Source organism: Gymnodraco acuticeps, unplaced genomic scaffold (assembly GCF_902827175.1).
Source record: "Gymnodraco acuticeps unplaced genomic scaffold, fGymAcu1.1, whole genome shotgun sequence".
Classification (NCBI taxonomy): Eukaryota; Metazoa; Chordata; class Actinopteri; order Perciformes; family Bathydraconidae; genus Gymnodraco; species Gymnodraco acuticeps.
Genome location: NW_022990302.1, coordinates 554983 through 566387, shown reverse-complemented (window position 1 = coordinate 566387; position 11405 = coordinate 554983). Strand labels below are relative to the sequence as shown.

The 11405-nt window shown below is 42.0% G+C and overlaps 1 protein-coding gene across 1 annotated transcript in view; it reads left to right on the top strand.

Annotated features, from left to right (window-relative positions):
- Window positions 1-4977: 4977 nt before the first annotated feature.
- The window catches only part of vegfc (vascular endothelial growth factor c), an 89506-nt gene continuing 83078 nt past the window's right edge, over window positions 4978-11405 (top strand). Inside the window, exon 1 of the mRNA XM_034222665.1 lies at window positions 4978-5390. Within this exon, the coding sequence (XP_034078556.1) occupies window positions 5262-5390 (129 nt within the window). The 5' untranslated portion in view covers window positions 4978-5261. The remainder of the gene's footprint in view (window positions 5391-11405) is intronic.

The following is an 11405-nucleotide window of genomic DNA, read 5'->3' as shown; positions in this document are numbered from 1 at the left end:
CGTGCCATAGATAGAGAACATGTTGCGAAACACAATAGCCAGCATGTGTAGTTCTGGGGACGGGGTGGGGGAGGGGGGGACGCGGTGTTTCATGCGAGAAATATGAGTTGTTATTTAAGATTATGTGTGCAGTGGATGTACATGATCTTTAGTTTGCTAGTTATTATGAAGATTACTTCAGGAAATTGTGTCCATTCAACGTTTTCATTGTTACCAAGATGGTTGCTAGGGACGCTGCTATCGATATTATTTCTGTTATGTTGTGTAAAATGGTGTTATCTTTATTGCTACCCCCTTCCCCGTCAATGTATAGTGTTGGTCCACAGTGCAAACGTAGGCCTATTAGTTTAACAAAACCAAAGGTACAAGCTAGACTTTTATTTAGCATCTCAAAACACATCGGACCGGCGGAGACAGGAAGTCCGGCTCACTAAAATGTCCGTGCAGAACAATACCCTGGCCTAACCCATAGATCCGTGGGTGAATAATGTCAATCACCACAATAGATACGTTATTTTCCGTTACCAACACCATTATTAGTGTTGGTCCACTGCTTTTCTCTTTTAAAGTCATCACATAACGGCATTGTAATACACGGTTCGGCTGCATTAAATGTTACATATCTGCTGTAGTTCTCTATTTATAGAGCCTTGATGAGACAAACATGATGAACTGGAAACGTGACATGGATCATAAATATATCAGTAATTAAACAACATCTTACATTTATTTTCACACAATACATCTCCTTGCAGTATCAACACTAATTCGGCTGACTTTTATATTTGATCCAATTGGTAGATAGGCTGTATTTACACCATAAACGTGCACAACTGATATAAAGGGACACCTAGTGGTTAAAGCATGTTTTTGAATTTCATTATTTTTATTATTAGACATGAATAGAATCCCTATAAAGTATGTTCATTACTCGTTATTCTCTACTAATAGTTAATTAAAGACTGTATATAATGACTATTTTGCACATCCCTTTCAAGATTTTCTAAGGTTTATTGACATATTCACAAATGGTGTAGTTATGCAATGAATGTAAAACGTTGTGTATACCTCCAGGAATGTTAACTATGTTGAAGCACTTATTTTAACTGATATTATACATATGTATTATACTCTTATAAGATGTAGATAGTATAAGAAATGTGCAGAATATGACAATTTAATGGTGGAGGTACACAAATATTGAAAGATGTCTTGTGATGCACTGTTGAGGAACCTGTGACCCAAGTTTTTCATCTCCGGCCTTGTCAGGTATTGAACAATCAATAAATAAAGAACAGAGAATTATTAAATATAAAACACAGAATTTGTGTGATTATACTAAATGATTTACAAATAAACACCACTGCATATGTACAACTATACACATGCTGATGTAACGCAAATGTTTCCAACTTGGGATCAATAAAGTATATCTTATCTTAAGCTGATCGATGGCTACTGCCAGATTTGCAAAATGTGCCTCTGAACCTTGACAAGTGCATGTTTCAGGCTTATCAATGAACAACAGGAGGGGTCACAGACATAAGACCAGCTGTTAAATAAAGCTCTTCTGACCTTAGCTGTCGTGTGGGTATATATTAATGCTGCCCATTGGGCACAAGCCATTTTCACCCATTTATTAATTATATTTTTTAAATTTGAGTGTTTCCTATCCCCTAAACCTCCAAAATCAAATCAAATCAAATCAAGTTTTATTTATACAGCACATTTATAAACGATTTTTGGTCGAGCCAAAGTGCTGTACATATAATAAAATTAGCCTACAGTAGAGACACTTTACAGCAAATACAACAGCACAGATTGTTCAGAATATCAGTATGAGAACAACGACACCCTCTGTCCTCCAGGGATGTACACAGTTTAATACTGGCAACTTCTTATTATGGGAAATATGAATACGTCTTTTAAAACTACTATTCCCAGTAGAGACGTGCCAGCATGTGTAGTTCTGGGGACGGGGTGGGGGAGGGGGGGGACGCGGTGGACCCGTTCAAATCCAGTTTTGGACAGTCTGCCGTGGTCCCATCCCATTTCATGGGTATTGTTCTGCACGGACATTTTAGTGAGCCGGACTGCCGGTCTTCGCCTCCCGGGCATGAAGCTGTTTACATGTGTTTTGAGATGCTAAATAAAAGTCTAGCTAATAACTAATAAGTTTGCACTGTGGACCAACACTATACATTGACGGGGAAGGGGGTAGCAATAAAGATAACACCATTTTACACAACATAACAGAAATAATATCGATAGCAGCGTCCCTAGCAACCATCTTGGTAACAATGAAAACGTTGAATGGACACAATTTCCTGAAGTAATCTTCGTAATAACTAGCAAACTAAAGATCATGTACACCCACTGCACACATAATCTTAAATAACAACTCATATTTCTCGCATGAAATGACATCAAAACGCATTTTAATGACCAAACTAACCTTAAAATAGGCATTTTACACCGAGAATAAAACGAAGGTCGGCCATGTTTTTTTTTCTGCAGGGAGAAATTTGAAGATCACGTGACATAGACGCCAGCCATTGGAATGAATGGTGAAAAAAAACGTAGGCATCTTACAATTTCAGAGGCGTTTTTGTAGATATACTACGTCCTACGTTGTGGACCAACGTAGTTATTACACGTTTTTTTTTGTGAGACTGGGTTGGCAAACCCCGTGGCTGAGTTAGCGAGCCCAAGCCTTGACTCATTAAGGCGGCCGCCACCAACGCTGTCCTCCGAGGCACAGCTCCTTGTGCCACCATCACCACCCGCCAGCATCCTCCTCCTCCTCCTCCTCCTCCTCCTCCTCCTCCTCCTCCTCCTCCTCCTCCTCCGTCTCCGTCTCCGTCTCCGTGCCGGTGCCTCCACTACAGACGCTACCTTGCCAGCCATTAGAATGAATGGTGAAAAAAAACGTAGGCATCTTACAATTTCAGAGGTGTTTTTGTAGAAATACTACGTCCTACGTTGTGGACCAACGTAGTTATTACACGTTTTTTTGTGAGACTGGGTTGGGTTTGCCGAGGTCAAGCTTGTGACATTAAGGCGTGCTGCTGCAACGGCAGGTGCAGGGTCGTCAGCAGCACCATCGGCTGCAGTTCTTTCATCGCTATTTCGTTTTAATAAATCCTTAGACCTTTTAAGCCAATTTCTGATGTCCATTTTGTACAATAAACAAATCCAGAATAGGCGGTAGAGTGTGACGCTGTGATTGGTCTAAATGTGGACGAATCACAAAACAGACACATGAATTTATTTGACGCAGCCTGCGATTTTTTTTTTTAGTTACTATCTCACATCACATACATCGTAGCATAAAAGTTCACAGTTTATGTATAATTAACACAATATTTTAAAATGTTATAAATAATAAAAAACGTGTTTATTGGGGGAGGGCAGGAATGTCACATGGGAGGGCCTGGCCCTCCCACGGCGCCGGGCATGCTGAGACACAGTGTCGTGAAAAAAAAAGTAAAGTACCCGCCGGGACCTTGGGGCTTAAGAGGTTAAAAAAACGCAATGTCAGTTTTTTTCAATATTGTGCAGCACTAAATTACAGCCTCGCCTACTGATTTCAAATGTGTGCTCTATAATGATATTTATAAATGACTATTATCATTATTATAAGCAAGACAATAAATTGCAAAGATATGTAGAAAATAAACGTCTTTAAGATACGTTAATAAGAAACGTAACGTGGGAGAAAATATGTTTCTAGAAGATATGTAGAAAATAAACGTATTTGAGATAAGTTCATAACGAACGTAACGTGGGAGAAAATACGTTTCTAGCTAAACGTAATTGAGAATGTAGTTTAGTTCTGTGGGAACGTAATTTTTAGGAGACAGGGTTGCCATAATACATTCTGACGAAAAATACAAATCATTATGAATACAAATAAAATAAAAGAAGCTTCCTGTGAGTTACTACAAGCTATAAAGTAGATTTAAAAAACGTTTTATATAATAAAAGCTCACTGCAGGACGTTGTAGAAATGCGTGTGTGCACCACGACAAAGGAGCCTCATTCACTTTACATTGGCGTGGTTTACGTGGTGCAGACACGTAAATGTAACAAAGTTAGTGACTCCACCATGCAATGCGGTGTTAAGGAGTCGTGGTGGAGTCACGCATTCTGGTGAGATCAGGTTGTCGTTTTAATGCTGCCAATTTGTTGACGGCCTGTGTGTTGATGGGACTTCTCATGCTCCCTAAATGTTTCCCCTGCCTTTCGCCAGTTCTTAAATCCTCCTTTCACAAAAGTCCCATCCCTGATCTTGTCTGCACTGACAAGCTTATTTTCTATAGCAGAGCAACAGAAGAAGCACAACGCATGATCACTCTCTCTTATATAGTGAAGCTTTTTATAGACTGCTTAACACTAAAATGCTAACTCCAAAATAGTAACTAAAAATACAACTTTTGTATTGATTTGTTTAGTGAACTTTTTGGCGTTGCAGTTACAACTCTCCGCCAACAGATGGGGGTGCTGCAGCCCCCTCATCACCCCCCTTCCCGCGTCCCTGACTCCAGGTGGAACTAAAGTCTGATTTAAGACTTGATTATATTTCACATCATTAATCCAAGTCTATAAAGTAAACTAAAGGTATTAAATACATGTAGTGGAGTAAAATGTAGCTCTGAATTGTAGTGGAGTAGAACTACAAAGTAGCATAACATGGAAATACTCAAGTGAAGTAGAAATCCCTCAACATTTTACTTAAGTACAGTACTTGCATACATCTACTCAGTTACTACACTGGTACTGCTTTCACTCAGGAAAAGAGTACTTCTTCCACTGGTCAGAAGGCCTTTCTGCTGTGTTTATGCGATGAAAGAGGTGAAGGGGCATACCCAGTGTCATAAATCACTCTCAGAGGTCAGTGGAGGCTTTTATTTTGAAGGAGGATTGTCCGCTTTCCTGTCATTTTGCGCTTTAACGGTCCCTGACGCGCCAGGCTCCCCTGACCCGGCGGAATGATCTGCCTCCATATGACCGGTGTAGACTGGACCCTGACAGAGAGACAAAGAGAAGGAGGGAGAACGAGATAGAGGGAGAGAGAGTAGGGAGAGAGAGTAGGAGAAAGAGAGAGAGAGAGAAAGATAGAGAGAGAGAGATAGAGAGAGAGAGAGAGAGAGAGAGGTATCCGCGGCAGTTGGAGAGGGGAGCGCAGACGCAGGGGAGTTTTTTTTTAAATATCCCTTTTTATGGTTCTCAGATCATAAACACTTGAGGACTTTATAAACATGCACCTACTGGGAATATCTCTGTTACTGGCTTACCTTCTGTACTCCAACCTCGCCAGCGACTCCAGCCCCAGCGACTACTATGAAGACCCGGAGCCGCCGGAGCCGCCGGAGCAGATTGAGCCACCGGTGAGTGCCTGATCTGGGTCACCTGATCCTGCATCTGGAGACAATATGAAGTATACTCTGCTACTTTACTGTTATGGCAAGGGTGGTACTAACGTGTTATGTTAGGCTAGTGTCCATCACAGCACATTAAAGTGAAAGTCCAGTTACAGAAAGACTTATTTCAACTTTGTTTTGGGAGTATTTGAATTCAAATCCAGCAATAGTTAAAAACAAGCATGGGGAGGTGTATCTACAGAGGTGGAGAAGTACTCAGATCTTGTACTGGAGTAAAAGTAGAAGTACCAGAGTGTAGGAATACTCTATTACAAGTAAAAGTCCTGCATTAAAAATGTTACTCAAGTAAAAGTAGAATAGTATTATCATCAAAATATAGTTAAAGTAGCAAAAATAAAAGTAGTCATTGTGCAGATTGGTCCATTTCAGAATAATATATATGATATGTTTTATAATGATTGATCATGAAAGTGTTCTCAAAGCTGGTAAAGGTGCAGCTAGTTTGAATGACTTTGTATACTGCAGGGTAGCTTGTGGATTTACTCCAGGTGGAACTCAATTATTTTTAAAGAGTTGATTATATTTACCATCATTAATCAAAGTCTGTAAAGTAACTAAAGGTATTAAATAAATATAGTTGAGTAAAAGTAAGTAGTGAACATGAAAACACCTCAAGTATCAAGTATACCAAGTATCACAGCCAATTAAAGTGGAAAGTCAAGGTGTGGGTGACTTTCTTCTTCCCTGTTACATACATTAGGAATAAATTGATCCCAGCCTAATTACACCTTTTTGTTTTTGTTTTGGGGATTCTCTGGCTTAAAATCCAGCAATAGCTATAACAAAAACCTAGGGAGCCGGACCTAGAAATGTAGTTGAGAGTAAAAGCACTTTTTGGCAGAGCAGACCGCCTTCTGAGGCTGGAATTATTACTAATGTATCATAGTGTGCCTTGTGAGACACTTAAACTTAGTTGTAACATACTGCATACAATATCAACCGAAAGTGTGCATCACAAACTGGAGGTGTGGGGAGTGAGGTGGGCATTAAGAAGGCATGTGGGTCCGTCTTTATTAAAGCGCAATACTACATCGCTGGTCATCAGTATGTTGCATAGGCTGCACAATATTTTGATGATCACAGTTCCTTGTTTGTTTAAGTTTAACAAAAAATGTACCCTTTCCTCTGGTCACATGCCAATACTGTTGTCCCATATACTTTAACTAATATTACCAAAGAGAAGCAGAAATGAACTCCCCGCATACTAGCTAGAGCAGGGGTCGTCAACAGGCGGACCGCGGTCCGGATCCGGACCCAGACGCCGACCTATACGGACCCGGACCTATAATCAATACAGTAATAAGGGATTTAAATTTTGACGGGGCGATTCTATTTTCCGGCGCAGACTGAAAACTCATCTCTTTCGACTCCACTTCGAGCGATATAATTATTAACAAAGCACTTATATAATAAAGGACTGGCTTATCTAAAGCCAGTTGAGTAGCACTTGAAATGTTTTAGTTCTATGAAACCTGGTGTACTTATATGATTCTGTTTTCTTCAAGTTTGTATCTTGTTGGGTGAATGCACTTATTGTAAGTCGCTTTGGATAAAAGCGTCAGCTAAATGCAATGTAATGTAATATTTTAACCCCTGCCGACACGGGGCGAAAGAGACGAGTGAGCGATACAGGGAGAGAAACACAGAAGAAGAGACGAGAGAGCGGCAGAGAGAAGCGGAGAGGAAAGTGAGTGAAGAGAATAATTAGCGATACAGGGAGAGAAGACGGGGAGGAGAGTGAACAGGCGTGTTAGCGGCAGACAGGGAGAGACAAATAATTACACATGGCGCTCTCCAAGAAGAGGAAAGTGGACAGTGAGAACAGAGCTTTTAACCCTGAGTGGACTCATTCATATTCATCCTGCCCACTGGGAGCACAGAGCCAGTGTGTCTCATTTGTTCAGAGACCGTGGCGCTCATTAAAAGTGCCAAAATGCCACTATGAGACAAAACACAAAGTGTTTGACCAAACATTCCCTCTCAAGTCAGAACTGAGGTCACAAAAAATAAGCAGTCTCAGAGCCCAATATGATCAGTCCACCAGGATCACAATTAAAACTAAATATGGTTCCTGGGCAGGCTAACCAAGGCTAACCAATGAGCTAACCAAGGCTAACCAATGAGCACCTGCATGTGTATGAGAATGGCCCTGACACCATTTCAGCCCAAATTTTTGTGAGTGATTGACTGCAATATAAGAGGGAAAGAAAGAGAAACTTTAAAACTGTTCAATTGTTATGATGTGTAAAGACTGATATTGTTCTATAATCGGCTGAAACATTTAAGTCATGATGTGAAACGGTTAACAAAGAAAAAGGGAAACTCAAGCTGCTGCTACACTTTATTTTATTTATCTAAAATTAAGCACTTTTAAGATGCACACATTTTCAAAAGCTATTTTATTTATTTTCTCCTATTTTATTTTTAAATGCAGCCCGAGAGGAACATTACACATATCCACAGTATTTACTTTATATCTGTATAGTTCAATGTTAATTGACAATAAATATTGTTGTTTATGAATTGTACTTTCTTTATTTGATTGGCAGTCAGTTGTTGATTACATGCAGACGTTGATAAAGCTACTTCAATATATATCACACCTTTGCATGGGGAGATTTTCTCTAACTGGACCTCGTTGAATTTTAGTTGAATACCCCTGAGCTAGAGGATAGTACCCTGATAATGCAGATTTAACAAACATAGCCACATTTCTTTCTCAGTCTTTTCACACTTTTTCTCACCCTGGTGTGTGTGCGGCTTTGGATGAGGGAAAACAAAAGGCGCATTAGTGACGGTCAGCGCTCAGGACCAAGAGCCAAAGCCAAATCTGTTTGAGTGTGTCTCCTGACGGACTGTAATCATCAGTTCTGGTTTAACCAGTTTTTTCTGCTGAGCCTCTGGATCTGAGAGGTCAAGGACAGAGACACACAAACACAGATTTCATATTATTAACTACCCTATATTGTTTTACACAAAAAAAAAAGCAAAACTGATGTTGAATGGCTTTTACCAAATGGCTCTGTCAAGTTTTTTAATACGAACTTGAGTGATACACCATTGAAACATATTTTCTTTAATGTGCTGCCAGCATGGCAGATTTGACTTGAGCTGAATTGCTATAGAGAGAGTAGTGAACTTTTCCCAGGGGGGAGGATTAGGAAGGAGTGTTTTCAAATTAGCCAGAGAAAAGAGCCAATGAAGGCAGGTGTCACAGGGGTCAAGTGTGTGTGTGTGTGTGTGTGTGTGTGTGTGTGTGTGTGTGTGTGTGTGTGTGCGCACGCGTGCGTGTGTGTGTGTGTGAGGGGGGGTAAGTGCTAAGCAGTAACACACAGGCATTTGATCACAGCAGACTCTTAATTGGGATGATGAGTTTTTCTCTCGGCTCCTGTCCTCCACCTCTAAAGCCCTCAGAGAGGAATTTAAGTAACAACTGATATCAACTGTGGAAGAATACGGTAGTAGGACGGATGCTTCCAAACAACCAATGAATCTGCTTACCACACTTAAAGTGCCTTTTTTCATGCTTCAAATGCATTTTTTCTTCAGCTTTAAGCCAGCTCTGAACTTTTGTTTTTGCTAAGCCTTCCCTTTTTAAGATTATTCATGCACCTAAAAACAGAAACTGAGAAGGGGAGTATGACAGAAATTGATGTTTGCAAAGCCATTTTTAGTGCCGACTTAATATATTCACTTACTGTTTAAGGTCAAAGATCATTATTACAAGGCTTAGTTGAATACTCGATGCTGATAACGTCAGTGTTGTACAGAAAAACTGTTGTTTTTCCTCTGTCAGAAAACTACGGAGCCCCTAAAGGGACATGGAAACAAAATAAATAAAGAGAGAGAAAAACGGATACAGGATAACGGGTAAGTATCTCGTGCGCACGAGAAACTAATCCTTTATTCTGACTTTTTTTTTTTTTTAACTTTTTTTTTTTTTTAGAAAGTTACCGGTGCGCCAAGGAGGGAGTGGAGCGCACATGAGACAACCATTTCATTGCAGACTGTTATGTTTACGTGGGGAAATGACAGTGCATACATTATTTGAGATATATTTCGAACTCAGACTTAATTTTAAGGACATTTCGGCTAGAGGGGTGTGTTTAAAAAACGTAGCAGCCTGCGGTCACTCCAGGAGGCGGCGGGACGTTTAACTCAGACTCTGACCCCTCGATTCCACCGGGTCTGTCTGCGTCGCCGCGGTTTTGGTCCGGCGTCATAGCTTACCGGGCGCGTTTCAGAAGCATTTCAGAAGCGGAGCGTCTTGCCTGCCGGCTCACAGTTTTTGTTGATTTGGGCATATTTCCTGGACAGGCTACTTTGTACAGACAAAGTTAATAATAATTGTAATATTCCAGTTATAAACGACATGAATCAAAGATGTTGGTAAAAAAATGCATTCATCATCATAATTATTCTATATATATAATTTACACAGTGCCTGTAAACCGGAGGAGAATGCTGGCATTTCTCCTCCTACTTGAAAGACTACGGAGGGATAGAGTCTGCAAAATGTGTTTATTTTGGGGATGGGCCGGATGCTCTGACCTTTCCACTTACTGCCCGGCGCCTCTGCAACGCCTCACGTCGCGTCGAAAATAGACTTTCATCCTATTTTGGGCGGAGCCCAGCACAGAGACGCTTCTGGGACGCTTCTGAGCCGTAACACGGCGCGTCTGGTGGAATAGCACCCATTGACTAGAGTGGCCGCGATCTTTGCGAATGCCGCGGCACAACCGCAACGCGGCCGTAACGCGACGCAGACGGACCCGGTGGAATCTAGTGATGAGAAGAGCAGCACCAGGACGCAAAGAGCTTTTACGCACTGCCTACACTGTTTCCCTTCATCCGAACAGCTAAAGAGTGCTCTTTAGAATGCTGAACTGTAATCAACAGCATTCTCACATATGTGTTCCTCTGGTCCAGGTGTGAGAGGGCAGTGTGGATGGTGTGGGCTATGGCGTCGTCTGTGGACTTGTTTGCTCTGTAAGCAAACTGCAGGGGGTCCAGAGAGTCACGGAGGGAGGAGGTGAGGAAGGTTTTGACTAACCGCTCAAAGCACTTCATGATGACGGAGGTGAGTGCTACTGGGCGGTAGTCGTTGAGGCTGGTGATTTTAGTTTTTTTGGGGACAGGAACGATGGTGGAGTGTTTAAAGCATGTGGGGACTACAGACTGCAGCAGGGACCTGTTGAAGATGTCTGTGAACACCTCTGCCAGCTGAACTGCACACACCCTGAGAACACGGCCAGGGATGCCATCAGGTCCAGGAGCCTTGTGTGGGTTAACGGCCTGGTTCAGCAGCTGCACCACCCTCAATCGAAAGGCTTTACAGAGGGTGGTGAAAACTGCACAGAACATCACCAGGACGGAGCTGCCATCCATGGAGGACCTTTACTCCCAGCGGCTCAGGAAGAAAGCCCTCAGGATTATAAAAGACCCCCATCACCCCAGCCACAAACTGTTCTGTCTGCTGCCGTCTGGCAGGCGTTACCGCAGCATCAGGACTAAAACCACCAGACTCAGGGACAGTTATATCTCTCACAGGCTCCGCCCTCTACTGGACTCTATGGGTACTACCCTCTATGCAAGCATTCACCTAGGGCGGTGGTGGCGAAGTCCATAGGGACTTGGCTTGGCAACTGGAAGGTCACCAGTTCAAGTCCCAGAAAGACCAAGTGCTAACGAGGTGTCCCTGAGCAAGGCACCGTTCCCTACACTGCTCCCCGGGCACCGTACATAATGGCAGCCCACTGCTCCTAACACTAGGATCGGTCAAATGCAGAGAAACCGTTTCGTTACATGGTACCTGTACTGTGTAATGACAATAAGTTGAATCTATCTATCTACTGAGACTTCTATAGACGTAGCCGGCCCGGGGCGGGCCTACCTGAATGCGCGCGCATCTCACCGTATAAAAGGAGGCCTCGCCTCCTGACTATCATCCTACACCTCTCT